This window comes from Vulpes lagopus, chromosome 1 (assembly GCF_018345385.1).
Source record: "Vulpes lagopus strain Blue_001 chromosome 1, ASM1834538v1, whole genome shotgun sequence".
NCBI lineage: Eukaryota > Metazoa > Chordata > Mammalia > Carnivora > Canidae > Vulpes > Vulpes lagopus.
The window spans coordinates 124,432,103-124,456,130 of NC_054824.1; the positions used below are offsets into that span (position 1 = coordinate 124,432,103).

General features: G+C 38.0%; 1 protein-coding gene across 2 annotated transcripts in view; it reads right to left on the reverse strand.

Moving 5' to 3' along the window:
• The window catches only part of CHST9 (carbohydrate sulfotransferase 9), a 236,415-nt gene that overhangs the window by 109,480 nt on the left and 102,907 nt on the right, over positions 1 to 24,028 (reverse strand). Inside the window, exon 3 of one of the 2 annotated variants that reach the window (XM_041754028.1) lies at positions 16,978 to 17,016. The exons of the other annotated variant lie outside the window; for it this stretch is intronic. Coding sequence (XP_041609962.1) covers positions 16,978 to 17,016 — 39 coding nt within the window. The remainder of the gene's footprint in view (positions 1 to 16,977; positions 17,017 to 24,028) is intronic. 2 annotated transcript variants of the gene reach the window in all.

The window sequence follows — 24,028 nt, forward strand, 5'->3', positions numbered from 1 at the left end:
AAATTAACTGAAAGGAAATACAAATGAAAAAGAGACACAGGGCAAGATCCAGTTCCACTGTGCATATTCAGTGCCCTTTTCATAGAGCTGCATTCTTGCTGGAGCAGCCTCTATGCACTGCGGGCTGCTGAGTGCACCTGTGCCTGTGCCAGGATCCCTGGGCAGGGGATCCCACACTTTATGGCATGCTTTGTCGAAAACGGAGTACAGATCATATTCAGTGAGGTGCTGAGAAGGCTAACCCAAGCAGCAGTCTCTGAAGTCAGAACACTGAAAATGGGCCGGTCTGATTCTACATTTATCTGTGGGGAAACCAATGAACCCAGCCTCCCTGGGTCCTAATTCTCTCATCTACAAAATGTCTTAATGTTCATTTCAGCTTTGAGATTCTAGCAAATGGGGCAAAAAATAAATAAATAAATAAATAAATAAATAAATAAATAAATAGGTTTTCGTTATCATGCAGTCACCATGCTTTTCCTATTTACATTGTATTTTTCCTATTCACATTCCTGTTTATGTTGTATTGATTCCTTTGAGAAGCAAATTAGAACGGTATTAAGATTCCTATGACTTTATATGACATTCATAAAAATGTTCGAGATCTCAAGTGGTTATCCTTTTAATAAAATTACAGTAAATTGTGCAAAGTTGCCAAGTGCTGAAACCAAACTCAGGAGGGATCTGGCTATGGGGTCCAGGCTCCTAACCCTTACACCACATGATCTGTAGAGGCTTCTGTCGTTATTTAAATACTTCGTGTCACCTGGTTCTGCCACATGCAAGCTCACTAGGGAAAGCCCTTTGTCTCCGTCCTCTCTGTGCCTCTGACTAGCACACAGACACACTCCACTGGACAACCTATGAGGTACAAGGAATCGGGGTAAGTAGTGAAAACAGTGGGCAAATCTCCATAATTGTCTGCCGTGCTTAAAACACACAGACACACACACCCCTTCCTTCTTGATCTTTCCTATACTATGTGAAAAATGCTGGTTGCCTATTTCACAGATCAAAGAAATGGGTAATATCAATAATACAAATACCTTCTACATTTCCATGTTTCAGAATATGAGCCAGACAATGAAGACAGATCTTCCAGCACCAAGCTCTCCCCCACTCACGTTCTGCTTTCTTTTCCCTTTCTTTGTCACTGTCTGAACAAACACTTGTTTTATTCCCACTACATGCCAGGAAAACAAACCTCTGGGTGTCTGTTATTAACGTTTCCATCCTAGATGCTAAAGGACGGGGAAAGTAATATAAAGTAATATCAAGGGCAATAAAAAAGATTGCTAAAATTTATTGTTAACATACCATGAGCTAAGGCTTAGGCCCAGGGCTTGACAGGTATTACTTCACTCAATCCTCATTACAACTCCGTGAGATAATACCAGTATTATCTCCATTTGACAAATAAGGGGAGTAAGTCAATTGAGGCTGAGGTCATATGACTCTGGAGGGACAGAGCAGGGACTCTAGCCCTGGGAGTCTGAGACTATGGCCAGAACTCTTAACCTTTACACACCACCCTCTCCAGGAGTAGATTTGGACACTAGGCATTCAGAGGGCATACATGAGATTGGTTTCATTTCTTTTGAAAAAAGTCCTATAAATAGTATCCAAGCCCAACAGGAATGCTTCTAATATCCTCACAGGCTGCACCCAAAAGCAGGTGGTGTGACTTTTAATAAGCTACCATCTCATAGCTTCATTCAATATGTTTGTAAAAAGATAATTAGAACCAAATAATTTCTAGGGTCCTCCCAGACACAGACCTTCTATCATTCTAGAGAGGCAGTTGTGGGGCAGGGAGTGTTCACTGATTTTAGAGCGACAAGAACTGGGTTTATTTGGATGGCCGGCACCCTCCTTGCAGCCTGGTTATGGGGTCAGCCTCTATCATTTCCTGCTTGTCTTCTGCTGACCTCAATTGCCTGGAAGACAATTGCTCAACCTGAATATCATCTGCAAATACAAAGACCATCCCTCTTAAATGCTTAAGTGTACAATATATTACTATTGCCTATATGTACAATGTTAGACTGCAGAACTGTAGCGCATATTCATCTTGCTTGACTGAAACTTATATGCTCATTGATTAGTGACTTTCTGTTTTTCCCCTTTCTGTTTTTACTGCCTGGTAACCACCATTCCACCACTCTCTGATTCTATGACTGACTATTTTAGACACCTAATGTCAGTGGAATCATACAATACTTGTCTTTTTGGGTCCGGCTTATTTCACTTAATGTCATCAAGGTTCATCCATGTTGCTGAATGTTCTAGAATTTCCTTCTTTTTAAAGGCTGACTAGTATTCCATTGTATGTATATATCACATTTTCTTTATCCACTCAACTTTCAATGAACATTTAAGTTCTTTTCATATCCTGCCTATCATGACTAGAGCTGCAGTGAACATGGGAGTGTAAAATATCTCTTCCAGATCCTGATTTCAATTCCTTTGGATAAATATCCAGAAGTGAGATTTGCTGAATTATGCAGTGCTTCCATTTTTTAAGTTTTTGAAAAACCTCAAACTCTTCTTCCACAATGGCTACAACACTTTGTATTCCCACCAACAGTGTGTATGGAGCTACCTAAGAATTCAAAATCAAAGTCTCAATTTCTAAATTCTTTATCGTCCTGTTCTATGGTCGTAGGTTTTACTCTTTGGATACGAGATTTACACTCATGTCCAATACTGACTCATTGTATTCTGGCTGAAAAGGAGCTTGAAAAGATGTATCTGATTTATAGTATTCTCTCCCTTCTCTGCATTTTTGGAATTGTTTTGCTAACCACTATGATCCACGTCAAGCCTTTTCTTTTCATCCGAAACACAATCTCTTTACGTTTTTGCACTACTAGCTGTTAGTAATCTCATCTACCTTGTTGACATTGATAACAAGTATATTTACAACGCTGACTCCCAAGTCTCTAAACGGGTCTCTCACTTGAGCTCCAGTCTCAAATAAAAATGTGTTCAGTGCACATGGCTTTGGGTCTCCTGTAAGCACTAAAACCATACCTACTTAAATATGAAGTTCTCCTCTTCTCTGCCAATCACACCTCTCCCCCAGTTCTCCCCCTTGGGCACCACTCAGTCATCAAAATCAGAGGCCTTGGAATTCCTCCTGCATTCCCTCATGGCTCACTTGTCATTAATAATCAAGTTCCTGTTTATGCTTTCTTCAAAGATTCCTCGAATTCATCACCTTCCCCAAGCCCCACTGTCACTTCCTTACTTCAGGCCACTATTATTTCTCACCTAGATCACTGCAATAGATATCCAAGAAGTGACTCTGCTTAGGTAGGTAATAGACATCTCAAATTTAACATATCTAAAATAGAAATCTCCTCTTATCCCCAGCTCTCCAAATTGGTCCTCTCATGTTTGGTCACATCCCTGCAAATAGCATTATTGCCAGCTTGATCAAGCCAAAAACCTGGAGCCATTCTTTATCCCTCTTTTAGCCACCTACATCCAATCTATCAGTATTCACTGTCATTTCTTTCTCAAAAATACATCCTAAATCTGATAGTGTGTCATTACTTCCATGGAAACTACCCCATTCTAGACCAGTTCATTTTTCTCCTGGCTTCCTTTAATAACTCTGGAAATGTTCTCTCCACTTCCAATTTCTTTCCTCTAGAACCCTTCCCAAGCTAGAGTGCTTAAAAAAAAAAATCATTTCATTTCCTTGAATAAAATTCTGCAGTGATTTTCTGTTGTGCTAATCAGATGATTGAAACTCTTTACTACAGTCTATATGGCTCCACATAATCTAGGCACTGCCTACATATTCACCCTTGTTCACTCTGCTCCAGTCCTGCTGACTTTCTTTGTTTTTTTTTTTCAATCCACCAAGCTTATTCTTAGGGCCTTTGTACTTGCCATTCCATCTTCTGTCAGATTTGCTCATGACACTCATTCCTTCACATCACTCATGATTCAGTTCAAATATCAGCTCCTGAGAGAGATCTTCCCTTACTCACTCTACCTAAAGTGGTATCCCAGTATTTAATTCTATCTTTACTTATGGATAATGACCAACTGGAAAAAAAGAAAAGAAAAACATGAGCCTACTGAAGTAGATTATTTATAATTTGAAAAACCAGTTAAAAAGTTAAAAATAGAGATGCCTGGGTGGCTCATCAGCTGAGTGTCTGCCTTTGGCTCAGGGCATGATCCTGGGATCCAGGATCGAGTCCCACATCAGGCTCCTTGCATGGAGCCTGCTTTTCCCTCTGCCCGTCTCTGCCTCTCTCTCTCTCTCTCTTTCTCTGTCTTTCATGAATAAAGAAAATCTTAAAAAAAGTTGAACATAAAAATGTGCAAAATTCATAGGCAGAATTCAAAAGTGCATATACTTCATGGCAGTGTAACGTATATGATATAATTATGAATGCAGATTGAGTATGTGTACTGGAGGGTTCAAGTTGGTGAAAAGAGGACAAGGAGCAGCATCAGCTAGTCTGAAGGGCATAGAAGAAGTAGGAAATTTTCTTTTCTAGATAAGTTCCTAAAGCTGAAGTAGACTGGATTTCATTTCTTCTTTCTCTCCAGTTTCTGGGGGAAAAAAAGAGGGAAGAAACCTTTCTCCCTCTGCTTGTCTGAACTGTTTGGAAGACATCATCTGACTTCCCAACCCAATAGCCACTTCTGGAAATATGATGTGACTAGAGTTGCATTGTAGGGTTTCAACAGGAGGGAAAACAAAGGCACAGTTGCCATGCTTTTCTTTAGTCTTCTGACATTTAATTATGAAAATTTTCAAACATACAGAAAAATGGAAAAGCTTCTCTTAAGATCCTATTTCTCACTACTTCAGATGGAGCCAAGTGGTCTCAAAATTCCCCAACTACTGAGTGACACCAGTATTTTCCAAACCTGAGCAAAGGTCTGGACCTGAGCAAAGGTCTGGACATCGTATGATCAGTTTTGACATTTTGGTTACCTTGTTAGTGTAATTCTACCTATAGTTAGTTAGTCAATGCCTCCTGCTATATAAAACTTGACTGTTTCCTTTAATTAATTAATTTAAAATTTTATTTTATTGTAGTAAGGTTAGTTAACATGAATACACCCTTTTAGCAAATTTATAAGTGCACAATACAGTAGTATTGTTTAGGATGGGTACCATATTGCACAGCTGATCCCTAGAACTCACCAGGGGCTGAGGGCGGGGGAGTGGAGACTTGATAAACAGCTGCTTTGCTTCTGATGGTTTATGAAGCTCTGAATTATTTCACCTTTAAGTTATATCCCTGAAGCATGTAGATCTTCTCCAGAGATCTACACGTGTGTCTGTCCTTTACATAGGCCCTCTATTAAAGCATACTGATTATGGTGTCATTCTGAGTACTAAACTGTACTGTATCATACTACTTATGCAAATTCTGAAGTCAAATGTAAAAAAAAAATCTAAAGTAGTGACATCTAAGCCTTGGTGTTCACATTTCTATCAGCAAATACAAACTAAAAGTTCAGCCCTATATGCCATCTTATAGGCAAATCTTTTATTTTTCACCCAGAACAAAGATCTTCCTTTGACATTATTTTATGAGTTACAATGTTATAGTTGAAAATTTACTAGTTGAAAGAGTATGATGCCTAAGTTACACTGTACTAGATCCTACTGTGTGGATACTGGACCCAATGTGATACTCTTTGGAGAGAAAAGAAAAAAAAATGCAATGTGACCCCAGGCATCTGTTTGCTTTATCTATTTCTGCCAACAATCACTATACCTAACTGAAAAACAAGAGGTAATGGAATCCATCTTTCAGGCCATTTAGTTTTGTTTGTTTGATTTTTAAAATCTCTCAAAGACTCTGACTACTGCCAACTTAAAATGTTTTCTGAAAAGTTCAGTGAAATTCAAATACTGCAATTATAATCAGAACACTAAGAAAAGGACATTACTGGTACTTGAACGTGGAACCAGGAACTAATCTAGTTGTGTTAGGAAGTTGTTACTTAAGGACTTCTGCTATAAAGTTAAAAAGTATTCAATTGGTTCTCTGTCTTTCGATTTTCTTCCTCATATGGAGGAGGAAAATGATTTTTTCTTATTTTCTTAACAAATGCCAGAAAGTTAATTTTTAGTAGTGAATTTACATTTTACTTTTCAAAAAATATTCTGCACATTGGCATCAGGTTAAATAAAGAACAAAGATGCTAACTCTTCCATTTATTCAAAAATCAAAAATATCATGATATTCCAGTCATGGAATGAGTAAGTCACAAGGATAAAAGGTACAGCACAGCAACTACAGTCAATGGTATTGCAATAACATTGACAGATGGTACTGACAGTTTTGGTAAGCACAGCATAACATATACACTTGCTGAATCATTATGTTGCCCCCCTGGAACTAATGTAAAACTGTGTGTCAACTATACTTCAATAAAAAACATTTAAAAATCATAATAAATTATATAGTCATAACTTTTTGCATGTTTGGTATTTTTGGCCAAAATTTGTTTTAGATAAATCACTGTAATGATTTTTAATGTCATTCATTAATATTTTAAAAACTATAATTACATATGAATTAAGTAGAAGTTACATATTTTTAATATGATGCATTTATTTTAACCTTATAGAAGCAGTGCTACACACATGTTGATTAAGGATACTTTGAATGCTATCACTTGACTTTTCATAAATGTCCTTAAAATTCCCAGGAAGTCAATGCACATCTGTCCCACTGGCACACAATGACCACTACTGTTCACTGCTGACATGGCCTGGCTAGCTGCAAACACGAGGAAGGCATGCAAACACTTGTTCGGTTCGCTTTGCAATAAAAAAAATAATCAAACATTCCTTGACAAAATGAAGAAATCGTCACTCATATCCTATTATTTTCTAAAACTTAGAGGCCCCTATATTAATGGCAAATGAGTTACTGATAAACGTGTTTGATTGCAATTAAAAGAGATGCAACAAAGAATTGCACTAAACGTATGAGATAAATGTGAATGAAACCCTGTAATCTCTTCTCAGTCCAGGCCCCAAATCACTTCTAAATGTTGACTCCCATTTCCATGAGCACATAGGCAAGCAGGATAGAAATGCTGTACGCAAATAATTTTCCTTGTACTTACATACATATTTTAAAAATCATAGCAGAATACCGAAAATCGACAGTGTAATGACAGAATTACCAAAAAAAAAAAAAAAAAAAAGGAAGAGAGAGAGAGTGATTTTCGTTCTTTGTTTATAATGCTGCAGTGACACTGAAAAGGTAATATTCATTATCTCTTCAGGCAAATAGGCTTATTCCAGGGCAATCAAGATTCATCAATCATGGATCTAAAGGCAAAATTCAGAAAATACCATTGAATCCTCTATTTACCCTCAACAATCAAATCAAATATATATATTTTTTTATATCCTTGAGATTTCTCCACATCTCAAATATAACTTTGGTGCTTTGCCCTTGACACAGAGTAGCAAATAATAAATATTCTTTTAATAGTTCTCCAATAAATGAATGAATAAATGAATGACTTTACTTCCAAATTGAATTAGAATGCAGAAATTTACATGCAGAATTAATAGGGTTTTCAGTATAATTTATGGAAAAGGAAAGGTTACAGCTCTGGGGTTGGCTGGAGAGAATTCTTTGTGCTTTTTCAGAGGCACAGTCATGAGTGTTCATCCCCTTCTCATGTGTTTCCATTTCTCTGGTTTTCTCCTGTTCTATCTTTGTGATTCTCTCCCATCATTCTTAGGGACCTCTTTCCTCATGAAACCCACAGGGACATTTTCTGTGTCTGATGGTTTAACAAAGCCACTTGCTCCTTCGTTTGTTGAACCAATACTTCCTGAGAGTCTGCTTCTTCCAGGCCCTGGGGGAGGCACCAGGGGCAAAACAGAACCACAAGGGCACCTTCTGTCTTTGTTTTCACTACGTTTTTCGATTTCATTAAAACCTAGCTTAGAAATGAAGCAAACAGAACCTGCAAAGACATCAGTCTCCAAAAAAGGCATTCCAGAATGAGGCATGTTGCTGAGAAAGGCTCACTCTGCAGGGCTCCATAGCCATGTACTCCATTAATTTCTATTGTAATACACGTGTCTGGCAAATGCATTGTTTCTAGCATTTTATTTACAATTTTTTATATTGCTCATATTTTGAAATGGTAATACTTTAAATATACTTGGTTAAGTAGCATATGATTAAATTAATCTCATCTATTTCTTTTTAGTTTTTAAAAGGTGGCTACTCAAAAATTTAAATTTACACATATACTTTGCATTATATTTCTAATGGTTTGCTGGTCTAGAAGAAGGTAAGAGGGAAGAGGAAAAAAAACCCAAATAAGCAAACAAATTATTATGAAATTTAATGTGGTGTTTTGTTTGTCTCAATGTATCAGTGAAACCTAGAGCTGTATGTTCTCAGAGAAGGCATGGGTAGAATTGCATTTCAGGGATCTTTTTAAGGAAGAAAGGATCACATTTGGCTGAGAAATACAGTTGTTTCTGTGCAGTGAGAAATATATTAGAGATTTATAGTCATGCTAATAACTAGGGCATAGTGAAGATGTGTAAGCAAATACAGACAAGCAAGCAGAGATAGCATTCAAGAGACATTCTGAGAGGTTTCTAATAAGGCAAAGATGTTTAAACAAAGGCATGGACCATTAGAGCCACCCTCTTCTGTAAATAGTTCAAATGGAAGCCAAGGCACCCATGATATCATTGAACAAAATTTAAATATGCTATCATGAATTAATGTATTATTAATTCATGGCCATTCATTAGCCCCTCAGTATGAATTAGTTGGTCAGGTTATGCAGCTGCTTCTGAGAGTCCCCTGGTGCTTGATATTCCTCACACTGTGTAACCCCCCTGACCCCCTACTTTGCCAACTAAGGCTCCACCCCTTTCAGAATTCCTCCACTCAAGTCATAACCTCATTTATGGGGTGAGCAGACTTCAGAGCCTTCTTGTTTCCTTACAGTCTCATGGCTTCCCTCCTACCCTGCCAATCCTCTTATCTGGGAATTTGCAGTGAAATAATAGGACAGTTTATGTGATCGATTCCTGTATTGCTCAGCTCAAATGACTTACAGTCACTTTAGAAGGTTTTCAGTTACACAGCGTACAAGTATATCATTTACAGTTGATTAAAATGTTTGTGGTCATTTCTATGAAAAGAAAAAAAAGTTGGGCATTTGTTCCTTGGTTAGAAATACAAGTTCATTGTTTTCTCTGTGGGAAAATCAGGCACGACTTAAGACTCCTTTCACAAGAAAGCCTGAGGATCAGCTATCTTCAATTTCTGTGGGCATTTTTAATCCTTTGTTAGTAGAAGTGCCACTTTTAGCAATCAAAATACGCACTTACCTAGAATGCTTCATTCCCAATTCGCGTCAGATTAAAGTTTAATTACTATGACATTGACTAATATATACACATAGAATGCCCTTTGATGCAACTTCCACAGTACATTCCAACTAGCATGAGCCTAACTTTGTGGGGACCTGCTTTGGTCTGTGCTGCCTGAACGAGATCTATCAGATCTGAAAGTCCATTTGTATTTGTGTTACTTTCCATTTTAATTGGGAATTCCTTATAGCTTTTTTTCTTTTTTAAAACAGAATATTTAATTGAAGATGTAAGCTTGAAATAATTTTTGACTAACAAATTTACCAAACTTTTTCATTTCTTCACCCCAGTGAAAGCAACATATATATGTCCTGTGAGAATCAACTCAGGTAAGTTTCTTTTTCAGTTATACCAGGAGGTATGCTGCTTTAGGCTGAAATCTATTATGATGCCCCTAAATAGAATACTTCTCCCTTGCCACCTAGAGAAACCATGTTTCAAGTCTCAACTGTGTGCAAATAAACCCTGCCCCAGATGCCATAATAGCAGCCCAAATTAAACACGTGGAGAGAAGTTCGGGGGTGTGTTTTCATATTTGCACTTTGACTGTGTGGTCAGACATGGTGATTTCTCCTCCATTAACTACTTACCATTTCAGATTTGTTTAGTTTGCATCAAGGCACTGTTTTAAATGCAGTCCTATACGATGGAATTTAAGGTATTTTCGAAATAATGTGGCACAGCTGTGTTGTTATTCATTCTCTATCATAAATTTGACTGGCTAGAAAATGAAGTTTGCTTAAAAATAACCTCTTCAGGACTTCTTTTAATGAACAGCCTGTATGTAAGTCTTCCATTTTGTGGGTGGAAAAATGCATCTAAGATACTTTATTTTGCTCAATAATAAATATTGTTGTGAAACCATAAACCCAGAGAAAATTGGTTATTTTTTTAAAAACAGAATTCATTAACATAGTTCAGAGAGCCAGTTCTTCAGGAAAGCTATTTTAAAAAAGCAAACACACCAGAGATGGATTGCCTGGGAGGCCGAGGCAGAAAATTGGTACCTTAGAACTGGAAGATGGATAAATATGAGCCTTAATTTATACCAACCTGGGCCATCTGGGGATAGAAGATGAGGAAAGAATATTTCACTTATCTTTTCAGTAAAAGCCCTGAGGCCTGTATTGGGCTGAATGTGGGCTACAGGTCTGGATTCAAGTCTCAACTCTTGCTCTCTGTTCGTTAACCTGTGACCTTGGCCAGATCACACATGCAGGGCAGCAGGAGCTGTTTTGACTTTGCTCTCACACGAACCCAGATCCAGCCATGCACTGTCAGTGTGTAACAACCTGCTCTCTGGGAACAAATGAATCAACCAACCCTGGCTTGTAATGTCTGTCAATGTCTGTGGTGTAAATACTCCCACCATGGCAAATTTAAGCTACGTACATGAGCTCACTGGATACTGAACTGGGAAGAAAAGTGGGCCACCATTCTTTCCAAATTATCTCCCAGATAGTACCAACTAGCTCCAGCAAATCACTGTCTCGATTCCATTTCTGGCTCCACCAGTTAATATGGGGGGCCAAAGGCAAGTTAATTGATTTCCTTACATTTCAGTTTTCTGATTTTGAAAATGTTGACCATAAACAAGCCTTACGAGCTCATTTGGAGGGTAAAATAGAAGGTACCAAGCCCAGAGCCAGAAATAGCAGGTCCTCAATAAACATCAATTTCCTAACTTGATGATTTCATGATTACGTCTCTGTCTCCCTGCCTTCCCCTTCACAGATAAACTCTCTGAGAGAACAGGTCTGCATTTGTGTTCATTTGTTTATAACCCCCTCATTCAACCCATTGTTATCTAGATTGCATTTAGAGAAGAACTCCTGAAAAATCATTTCTCTCTGGTGACCAACAGATTTTTCCTCCAATTCCAATGGATATTTTTCAGTGCCATTTTATTGATTTTATTTGATTTCTCTGTGCCATCTGTCATGGTTGACCAATCCTTCCTTCTTCTGAAGCAAGATGTACTATTCATCTAATTTCTTTGACTGGAAACCTAGGAGTCATCCTCTTTTACCTCCTGTATCCAATTGGACAGGCGAATTCTATTCTGTATATATATCTTCTTTCTGTTTCCCTAGCTCCCTCTCTGATGCCACTGTCTTAGTAAAGACTCCTCAGACCTTCGTCTTTTCATTCTTAAATAATTAAAGTGGCATACCAACTTGATTTCCCTGCCCCAATGAATTTCCCTTCCAATCTATACTTCCTCTGGAAGGATTTCTATAAAATGCAAATAGATCAGGTAAATCCTTGCACTTCATTAGCTTTCAACAACTACTGAATAAAGTCCCAACTAGGCATAGTGGCCTCTGTTGATTTTGGCTCATGCCAACTTTTCTGGCCGCGTGTCCTGCCTCTTTTTTGCTTATAACTGTGCTCCGGTCTTATTAAACCACTGACTTCAATAGGCCAAGTTTTTTCTTGTCTTTGTCTCTCTGGACTGCCAGCCCTTCCCCTTTTCTACCTGGTAAACTCCAATTTCTTTAAAGATCAACTCAAGTCACCCCTCCCTCCCTTCCATGAAGCCTTCTTTGACATCCTCATGACACCCAGTAATTCTCTAAAAGGCACTCTTCACACTGTATTATAATCATCTGTCCTTGCTTTTCTTCCCCTGCTCAAAGTAAACGAATTGAGTACATAAATGCTATATCTTATTCAACATCACATCTACAATATCAAGCACAAAGCCTGGACTACAAAAATGTTTAGCAAACCGAATATATCAACCTACAAATGCTTAGTCAGATTCCTTCTCTGCCCACTTTGTGGCACCAAATAAGATAGGGTCAAGACCAGCTTTTTTTTTAAATTGAGATATAATTAGCACACAACATTGTATTAGTTTCAGGTGTATAACATAATGATTTAATACTTATATACATTACAAAATGATCACCATAAATCTAGTTAACATCTGTCACCACCCATAGTTACAATTTTTTTTTTCTTATGATGAGAACTTTTAAGACCTACTCTGTAAGCAACTTTCAAATACTCAATACAAGATTGTTGAGTGAGCAGACATTTTGTAAGCTATAAACAAGTTAGGATGATACATATTTTCAGACTTGATTCTAACTGGAAAAATGATTCTCATTATTCTTAAATTATAGGCTTTTAAATAATGATAATTTACTCAGATGTATTTGTCCCAACTTGATTTGCTTGCTAACTTCAGAAGTTTAATGTGGGTCATTCATAATTATTTTTTTTAAAGATTTTGTTTATTTATGAGACACACACACACACACACACACACACACACACACACACACACACACACACACAGAGGCAGAGATACAGGCAGAGGGAGAAGCAGGCTCCATGCAAGGAGCCCGACATGGGACTCGATCCTGGTCTCCAGGATCATGCCCTGGGCTGAAGGCAGCGCTAAACCGCTGAGCCACCTGGGCTGCCCAGCCATCCATAGTTAAAACAAGAACAAATTAGGTCTTCTCATGCTTATTTTTGAGGGGTTTTTTGTTGGTGTATAGGAACCAAGGCAAAAACCACTGCAAAAATAGTAATAGTATGGAGAAAAAATGCTATGTAAGAATCCACTTGAAAATTTGCATTTAATAAATGAGTAACAAAAGAAAGTGAACATGCTATTAATATACAGATGGAAGAATTTATGAAGTCTTTAACTATTTTTTTTATACTAAATGACTGTATGTTAAATATGCATTAAAAGTTTTAAAACTGAGGTGCTTTTGATGCTTTAGGACACTTCAAAGGAGGGAAAATCAGAGTCAAAAAGTAAGCAAGGGACTGAGATCGCAAAGCAGATATTCTACCAATTGCTGAATTTTTGTTAATAAATTTCACTTTTTGTGTTGAGAAGAAATAACATTGTTCTTCTTTACCAGTAACGTTTTGTGAATAATGCAAATGAATAAAATCTCTCCAACTTTAGGGATGATCTAATGTCATAAATGAAAAGTATGCAACTTCATTTTACAATACTCATTATCATCTCTACCAGTACTTCATTCTATGGCCCACTGGGACTATTCTTTACTTAATACTTAACTAGAGTTGAAAGTGCTCTCCTTCTTGGAAAAATCTGAAGCAATATATATTTAACAGATGGTGTCTCTATAGTCTACCTTAGTAAGCCTTCTAATTAGTATATCTTTTTCTAAATAATAACTTATGAAGCACATTTCTCTGTGAGAATTTTTCTTTGTATTTTTTTAAAGATTTTATTTATTCTGTATTTTTTTTAATATCAAGAGTTCCTTGATCCAAAAAGGGGTCTTTCTTCTGATACGTTAAAATTCTTCAAATTCAATGGAGTTTTTATATAAAATCTGTGGAATACAGCTGGTCATTTTTTCTTGTTTTTCTGGTAAAGAAATTGGGTCCTTGAAAAATTTAAGGGCAAACAGATAATTGATGATATTGGGGAAATGTTTTGCCTCTTTATAATCATATCATATATTTTTAATATTCTTTACCAACTCAAATAACCAAATTCAGCTTTGATATTGTTGGCCGTGTTGTATGAATTTGACACAGATTTCTGAGCTCAGTGTTGAGAGGCATATGCTTTGAATTATTTTTCCACAATGACTAAACTTACCAGGTTATTCATATTATCTTGTGACTTACTCCTAGCTTATCAAAAATAACATCATATTTGAAACTACAGCCAGGGTGAAACAACTTTCTCCTCAAAAGAAGCTCTATTGACTATAGGGATATATTATTCTATTGTCTTAGCCCCATTGGCTATATGCTCTCCTGAGCAACTCAATCCAAACCAACTTAGCTTAAGCTTTGGAACATGATTCACTTAGTTATATAATGAAATGTGAACCATTTAGGACTGTGTGTATGTGTGTGTGTGTGTGTGTGTGTGTGTGTTTGTGTGTGTATGTGTGCATGTTGATTGAGATACACATAGTAGAGCCATTTCATTAAAGTAATAATAGTAAGTAGAATCATAGACACAAAGTTGGAAAACATCTTAGGAATGATCTCATCAATCTCTTCATGAATGTCTCATCACCATTCCTTACAGATGATGGCCTAACCTCTGTACATTTTACCAACATAATCTCATTCTTTCCAGTCCCAGAGAGGTTTCCTTATTAGGAAGTTATTTCTTATCCTGAATAAAAACTTACCTCCATAACTTTCATCTTAGTCCAAGATTCTATAAACAAAGAATTAACCAATCTTATCAATCAAAAAGTGAGCGTCCTAGAAGTTCCTGTTTCAATGGGTCATATTTTTGTCTACACTATTTTTTTCTATATTCGTTGGTTTCTATCATTAGTGCAACAAGATGTAGTAGATTGAAAGAGTCCAGAAACTAATACTCATCTCCCTAGCTGGGAGATGGGCCTGCTATAAACAAGAGGGTGTGGGAGCATTGTCTAATTCAGCAGGTAGGACATAGAATCTGAGCAGAATGGACAACAAATGATAAAGAAGTCCTAGCAGAACAGTAGAAGGGATTCCCATGACATTCTTGATATCTAAAGATGCATATATTCAGACTAGCATCATAAACTGGAGGTAGTGAAATTTATGACTACACCGGCAAAGACTAGATCCCAATTTTAAAAAGTCAAACTACCTTTACAAATACAGATTTTGTGAGGGCTGGATTTGTGTTCTTTGAAATAATGAGGGGTCTCGAAAACTTCTCCAATAATTTGAGCACTGTCCATTAGCTATCTTTGACTTCACTTTCTTATAGAAAGTTTCTTTCACTTTCTCATAAAAATCAGACACACTGACAAGCTGTGAATCAGTTGAGGTAGATTAACTCCATTAATAAAAGGAGTTTCCTCATAACCTTGGTGACTGGTGTTCCCTGCAAAGATCCTATTGTCTTAAAAAGATTTTGCGATTTTTGAAAAGTATTTTATTAAGTTAGAAATTCAACACAGTACCAAAGTAACTAGCACTTTGATTTGAAAAGAAAGGTTAGGATGATGAGATACTGGAAAGAATAAGGAGTCAAGGAACTAGAGTTCTTGTTTTGCCTTTGTCTTTAGCTCTCTGTGTCACCTTTGGTCACACAGAATATTGGAGTCCATGAGTACAGAGGAAACTTAAAGAGGCATCTGGTTTACCACTGTGGCCAATTTACCTTTCTCTCAAACTATAAAGTTTCTTTAAGGCAATACCTATAGGATCATAACAACAGCCTTTTAGAAACAGTATAAATAATCTTCCCTCAAGGAGCAATTATGAAGGTAATCACATCTGTGAGGAAAACAGACATTTTCTTGCCTTCACACTTTTTTTGTATTAACGATCAGGCTTTTAAAGAATGCAAACAACATTTAAAAGGCAAGTCATACAGGTAGTACATTACTCAGTTGTCTGAGATGAATGATAAGGTTGGAAGGAAAAAAGGGACAGGGGAGTAGGTTGTTTATACATTTTTTGATTAATTCAGATTCTTATCTATTGACTACATTGTTTGTAAACACAAATTACAAACAAACAAATTTTGTCTTACTACCAGACCAAAAAAAAATGCAGTGAGAAGAAGATAGTGGTTGGGAACAATGTGTCTTTATGTTGGTAGTTCTTTCATGTTACAGAATAATGGGTTGGTAGATATTTGGGAAGGGTGGGGTGCACAGCTGTATGTGCCAAATTAGAATTCTCTAGGATTACTGGCAATTTTAAGGCACTGGATGTTCGAAGATTGCCCTTATGCAAAGACTTACTCAGTAAATGAAATTTTATCCTACTTCAGGACTTTCAGCTAAAAGCCAAGTCATAAAAATATAGAAATTTAAAGACTTATTTTTGTATTAGTCAGCATATATTAGCCCCTACGATGCACAATGGCACTGTGTTAAAACATCATTTGCTCCTGGATATATACTAGAAGTTAGGAATGGAATAATTCTTAAAACCTCTCCAAAATGTAAAGCTTCTTTTTGGTTAAGTAGTCAAAACTGTCCTGAAAAACACCAACTCTACAAGTGGTTTTAAGAAACATAATTAAGATTCTCAGATATTTGGGAAAATAAAACGGTTGTCAACTGTTACAATCTATTTTTTTTTACACCCTGAAAATTTTTTAAAAAGATTTTATTTATTTATTCATGAGAGACACAGAGAGAGACAGAGAGAGAGCGTCAGAGACACAGGCAGAGGGAGAAGCAGACTCCATGCAGGGAGCTCAATGTGGAACTGGATCCCGGGACTCTAGGATCATGCCCTGGGCTGAAGGCCGCGCTAAACCACTGAACCACCCGGGCTGCCCTATAACTTGAAATTTTTAATGTTGGTGGTCTTAAAACTTACTTTTTAATGGGTAATGATGAAAAAAAAATCACATTCTACCTCATCTTTCAAATAGAATGATACAATGAGAAGGACATGACTGATGTGAAAGTGAAAAAGCTAAGCGTATTAATTTATTTTAATTAATTTAATATCAATCAACTGTAGGACCATAAACTATTACTACTTTTCTAATGTGAGTTTTGAATATTAAACTGCACATAGATTCTTTTTTAAGATGAAGGTAAAGAAAGAAAATAATTGGAGCTAATTAGTCCAAATCTTACCTGGAGTTGCTTTTTGTTCTCTTTTCTTCTCCACTCTCCCTGAAATGAGAAGTGGCAGGTCAGTTGCAGAGTGGGTTCATTAGAACAAGATATAACTAAGAGGAAACCACAGTTTATGGCAATTTCCAAATGCAATCACTCCTTCAGCTGTGTCCAACATGCTTCTAGAGATGACTGGGCACAGTTTAAAGGGCTGAAAAATGCTCTCAAATCAATTTATGTGAGTCAAAAGTAAATGAGGATGCATTAAATATGCTACTGGGTTTTAAAAATCTTGTTAGTAAGAGTCATTTATTCAACAATAAACTTACAAGGTACAAATCCCCACAGAATGAACTGTGGTGATAAACACCTGAATAAAATAAGACCAAGGCCTTTTACAACCTACTTGGGAAGATAAAGGACAGACAGTACAATATGAAATGGGATGTGCCCCAAAAGGTACAAAATGTTTAAAGAAGATGAGAGGACGAAGTGATCATTTTAAGAAATTAAGGGATGTTCACGAAGTTATAGAGAAAATGATATTTGATCTGGACCTTGAAAGATACATGTGATCTAGGAAATTTGAAGCAGGGAAAGTGTGGATTCTCATCAAAAGAAATAGTATGGGCTACGTAGGACAAGGCTATTTGAGTAAGAGCCATGTTTAGAGCTTGCTTTAGTAACTATAGTTTTGCATGGGGAGGGGGCTATCCCAGAGTTTAGGCAAGAGGTCACTGAGCACGGCAACAGGAGTAGGGAGGTAGGAAGGCAGAACTTAGAAGGCCCAGGGATTTACAAAATGTAAAGTTCGAGGAAAAAGGAAAAGTCAAGATGAATGGTTTTATAGGTGACTTTGGGCATGGTGATACAATTTGGGGGAAGTGGTAAAATGTGATGGGGGCATGGAGATGACGAATTCGGTTTTAGACTTAACTGAGTTTGAGGTGTTACAGGACAGGACCGTGGAGCTGGGGAGAAAGAACTGAATTGAAATTACAATGTGGTAAAAGTCCATCTTGAGAAGATGGCAGGGGCTGAAGCGGGGAATAGGAACACAAAGGCAGGCGGCACACAAGACTGGGCTGAGGAGAGTGACCAAGAGAACAAAAGTGCTACTTCTATTTTGTGATGTAGGACATTAGAAGGCAGAGAAGCAGAGATCCACAGAGCATGGAGTTGTGGGCCACAGATAATTTTAGGAAGTATGGTGGGGACCCACAGCATCTGACTCTTCTGGGTTCACTTGGTTTTTGCTAGATTGAGAGAGAGCAGGTTTAGCAGAGCAGGGGCGGGAAACACAAGAGACACTGTGATAGCCTGAAGAGTAGTGAGTGGTGAGGAAGATGAGGTTGAGGAAGTGGCTTCTTGCTCATGAAATCTGGCAGTTTGTAAATGAATGAGACAGGGCAATAGGCCGAGCAGGAGCAAACCCCACATTTCTGGTGGGGCCCATTTCTACCTGCCACTTCAGCGTGGTTACAGGTTTAGGTAAGACACTGTACCAGGGTGCTGGTGTGTGGAAACACCACGGTGGAGGTGAGAGCTTTGGTTTCATGATGGCATCCTTCTGGCCACCATGTTCTAGTCAGCTTTCAACATTTCACAGATGCAGCTAATTACTGAGAGTTTATGCACCACATGCCAGCTGCATGTAAAATTTATCCAAGTTTTTCTACTAGATCTTCTGGTCTTTTAAAATCATAAAATATAAGGTGGAGAATGTATCAGTTTTTCTCATGCAGCCACCAAAAGTTTAGAATGCACTGGCATCTACTTAATTGATGCAACTGGCATCTTTTTTTTGTAATAATAAACTTATTTTTTATTGGTGTTCAATTTGCCAACATACAGAATAACACCCAGTGCTCCCGTCAAGTGCCCCCCTCAGTGCCCGCCACCCAGTCACCCCCACCCCCCACCCTCCTCCCCTTCCACCACCCCTAGTTCGCTTCCCAGAGTTAGGAATCTTCCATGTCTGTCTCCCTTTCTGATATTTCCTACACACTTCTTCTCCCTTCCCCTCTATTCCCTTTCACTATTATTTATATTCCCCAAATGAATGAGACCATATAATGTTTGTCCTTCTCCGATTGACTTATTTCACTCAGCATAATACCCTTCAGTTCCATCCAAGTCAAAACAAATGGTGGGTATTTGTCATTTCTAATGGCTGAGTAATATTCCATTGTATACATAGACCACATCTTCTTTATCCATTTGTCTTTCAATGGACACCGAGGCTCCATCCACAGTTTGGCTATTGTGGACATTGCTGCTAGAAACATTGGGGTGCAGGTGTCCCGGTGTTTCATTGCATCTGTATCTTTGGGATAAATCTCCAGCAGTGCAATTGCTGGGTCATAGGGCAGATCTATTTTTAACTCTTTGAGGAACCTCCACACAGTTTTTCAGGGTGGCTGCACCAGTTCACATTCCCACCAACAGTGCAAGAGGGTTCCCTTTTCTCCGCATCCTCTCCAACATTTGTGCATTTGTAGCAACTGGCATCTTGATTAATGGCACATTATACTCATTTGGGTGATTTCCAGAGGTCTTGTTTGATACGATTTACTTCAATGATTTAAACAGATAAATGACATGAATAGTCCATTTAAAGGCTTCATTCATTACCAAGTGTGATGGGGTACCTCCTCATTTAAGTTTCTTTTTTTTTTAATCAGGCAAGCCACTGTTTACTATTTGCTTACAAATTTTGGTATACTAGAGGCCTCAAACATTTCTACAAATTTTAAAATGTCATTCAAATTCTGAATCGCAATATGTTTAAAGACAAAAATTTCTTTGTAATGTCTTTAATTTGTATAAGAATGAATCTTAAATCCTGAAAGTTGACAATGGAAGTATTGGAGATAAATAATATGGTATAGTAGTCAGTCTCCAAGATGCTCCCAATGCTCCTTGTCTTTCCTCCTCCTGGTAATTGTGTCCTTGTGCAGTCCCCTCCCACACTGATTAAGGCTGACTTGTATTAATCAATAGGCTTTTGCAGAAATAACGGACTGTGACTCCCAAGGTTGGACCTTAAGAACCATCATTCTTCCATCTTGCTCTCTTGGATCACTCTCACCAAGGGAAGCCAGATAATGTATTATGGGGACACTCAAGTAGCCCTACAGAGAGGTCCATGTGACAAGGAGCCCAGGCCTCTTATCAGCTGTCAGCATCAACTCACCAGGCACATGACCAGTCTGACTGCCAGCTTCAGTCAAACGTTCAGATGGCTGTGACTCTGGCTGACACCTTGACTGCATTGCATGGGAGGCCCTGCCCCAGAACTATCCAGTTGGCCACATTACAAAAACTGTGTGAGATGATAAATGCTTATTGTTGGTTTCTGCTGCTAAGTTGTGGGTAAACTGTCATACAGTAATAGATCATTTTATTATGAAAGTCTGGGTTAATTTATCACTTAATACACCAACAGTGATGTGAGTTGTGGCAAATCAATCCGTCTCCCTGACTTTTTCTCTGTAAAGTGGGGATCAGAGCCTGCTTATCTGGAATGCGGTGAGAAGTAAATAATTTCATATGCAGAGCTAGCAAGAAATGGAGGAAACTCACACAAAATTTTGGGGTTTGATGTTTCAGAAGGGGGGGCTGGAGAACGTTGCTATAGCGTTTTTTCACTGAGACCTAAAGCAGTGCTCTGCCCTAGGTTACATGCAAGGGCTTTGTAAACTCTTGAGTGCTATACAAATGTTATTTATTAGTTTTATTATGCTGTTAGTTCTGTTACAGGGATCAATTTAGATTTTTTGTCTTAGTTACATATACACAAGACAGCAAATTAGAAAAATAAAAAATAGTTAAAGAAGACAATAGGATATTGATTAAGGGACACAGAGGATGCACTGCTTAACTGGGGATGACTCACTAGGTTTCATGTTGAGTCCCCTCATCTGGCTCTGAATGAGGGTGATCTTGTCTCTTGTTCTCCTGGTGGCTACCTTCATAGGAAGAGAAGGTTCTTAGACCCATATCTCTAGCTCTAAAATACACCAAGATTTTCTGCATCCTGGAAATCTCCCTCTGCATTTTATACCACACTACCATACATATCCTTCAGTTAAATCACTGTATTTCCCTGCAAAACTGCTCATCTTTAGAGTTGTCCGCTAGTCCCTCAGGCATCCAAACACGAGGCCTCAGAGTCATTGGCTTCTCCCTTGCACGCAATGTTCATGCTGAATATGACCCTCAGACACCCTATTCTCTTTTCACAGGGCCCTTGGGTCTATGCTCTTCTTTCTCACTGCCATTGAGCTAGTTCACAAATTTAATATGAAATTTCTCTCCGGGGTGATTTTCTATATGCTCCTCATTGATTTTGTTGATTTTAGGGATGGCTTTCCTGTCCTTGAGTTGGATCACTCCTGAAGATTGAAATCCACGTGCCCGAATGTGAAATTTATGACCCTGGAAGGCTTGGCCACAACCTATCTCCTCTACCACCCCTCAAGCACCATACACAACACTGACCAGTTATGCCAAGAATCCCATCTCCCATCCTCAACGCCATGTGCAAGCTGTTCCTGCTTCCTGGAATGTCCGGATGTGTGAGTCCTGCCTATCAAAAATCTGTTCATCCTTTAGAGCTGAGTCAGATGCCAGCCCTTCTGTGAAGCCTTTTGCTTTGTGCCACCCCCAACTCTCCACACCCTGCAGAATTAATCACCCTTCTGCTGTGATCGTTTACCCCTTTATTTATACCTCTGCCATAGTACTAACTCCAATATTTGGCTCATAATTAGTCACACGTTTGTTTCCCCAACTAGATTGTGGCCTCCTTTAGGGCAAGAAGTGTGTGCACTCCATGCCTCTCTGTCTCCTCATGTCTCACAGAGCCTTGCACACAAATGATTGGGATTGAGCCAACACACACTGAGAGTTATGAAATGCCCCAACCCTCCTTAAAATGCTGGAGAACAACAGGTAAATTTTAGTAGTGCTAGCACTGAGTGCAAGTACAACGAAGAACAGAGCTTTTACCTGGTATTTACATTACAGCTGACACCCTGGAAAACTATTATATTAGAAAAGCAGGTGATAAAATAACAGAGAGGCTTTCAGAATAATGAACATGCATTTTCCCCTAGTTGTGCTTTATTTTATCACAGATTCTAGTTTAAAAACAAAACATTAAAGTATGGTTTGCACCTTACTTCTCTTTTTTCCCCCTTACTTCTCTTTATACCTGGATGCAGCACTCCTCCTGTGAGAATAGAAATGGACAGTAAAAAGTGGAATTTGTAGGGAAAAACTTTTCTTCTGAGAAAATGTATTTAATTGAACATTAAAATTCCACCTGTCATGACTACTTATTTATACAAATTGAGCATTGATATTTTTAAAAGCTATTTTAGGCTTGAGGCTGTTGATATTGTTCCATGGAGGAACACTAAATATATATCAATTTCTGCACCACAATACAGAAGCAGTATCTTAATCACAATGATTGTTTCTCATCTTTTTAAAACCACAGGCACATAAATGGTAATTCAGTGATGTCTCTTGCCAATAATGAGGAGGGGTGTTTGTCTGACAGCTCAGTATTTTATGTCACTTCTAATGGAAAGGACATTTTGCACATATTTACAAATATATATATGTATATGCACATATATGTATTATATGTGTGAATAGGTACATGTACATATACATGCATTACATTCATGTATATGTGATATGTATGTTCTGCATTTTTACACTCAGATATAGTCTTGTCTCTGAAACACACTCTTCTACCTGCTTCCATCTTTGTATAATAAAGTCTGTCATGGAATCTTATCAAGCTTCCTTCACTGCACTACCAATTTCTCAGTAGCCAATTCTGAGTTTGCGTTCCCTCGCAGGCATTTTATCTGCCCTGCACTGAGAGGTATGATTAATCACATCCTGTTGCTAGGATACCTGAGAATGTTCATTTATGTCCGATGTTGCTTTGGCAAAATGCGCTATGAAGAAGGCATAGACTCATGACAAGGAAAATTACTGTGCACATGCTACTTATTTAAAAAAAAAGGTGGTGGGGTGGGGGTGAAGGAGAGAAATGTAACTACCAGATAATATAATGCTAACTCCCATGAATTTTTTAATGTCATTTTTGTTTCACCTGGATTTTAATGGAAAAACATGGGCAATATTTTGGGGTAATAAGAATCTGTAGCACTTCTATACTTTTGAGTTAATAGGAAAAGTAGAAGGTGGTAGGGTTTTAATTCTGTTTACTTTAAGGGGTCTAAGAGCGGAAGGGCCTTTGAGATTTACTCGCTTCAAATACCTCAATCACCGACAGGTTAATGAGGTTACAGTGCTAATTGATTCCCAGAGCTGATCTAAAACCCAGGCCACCACTGCCATGCTTAGCTATTTTAATGTGAGACTTAAGAGAAAAGTAGTCCTTGGAATGTGCTTTTGGGTAATAAGAAATGTCTTTATCAATATCTTAAAAAATTACTGCTGATTTGGGTATTAATATACCAAAGATTCCTGCTTACTGACTGCAATGAGAAAGAATATGAATATATAAAGTCCACCTAAATGCAAAGTTTTCTTAGTCAATCTCTTTCAATGGAGAACAGCATGATCTAGTGAGAGGAACAAGGACTTTGGAGTTAGATGGAATGACTTCCCATCTTCCGCACGGGTACCTATGAGCTGTGAGACTGGGATGAAGCACAGAGGTCTTCTCATTATAGGCTTCTTTTGGTTCTTCTCCTTCCCTTCCTTCTCTCTCTTTTCTTCTTGTGTGTGTGTACACAAGACACAGACATACATAAGATATCTCTCTTTCTCCATCTATCTGTGATACTCCAACTGAAAACAGAAACAATTTGAGTTTTACTTATTTTTAAAAATATTTTATATTTATTTGAGAGAGAGAGACAGAGGTAGCAAGAGAGAGCACAAGCAGGAGAGAGAGGGAGAAGGTTCCCTACTGAGCAGGGAGCCGGACAAGGGACTTGATCCCAGGACCCTGGGATCAGGACCTAAGCCAAAGGCAGACACTTAACCAACTGAGCCACTTGGGCGCTTAATCACAATG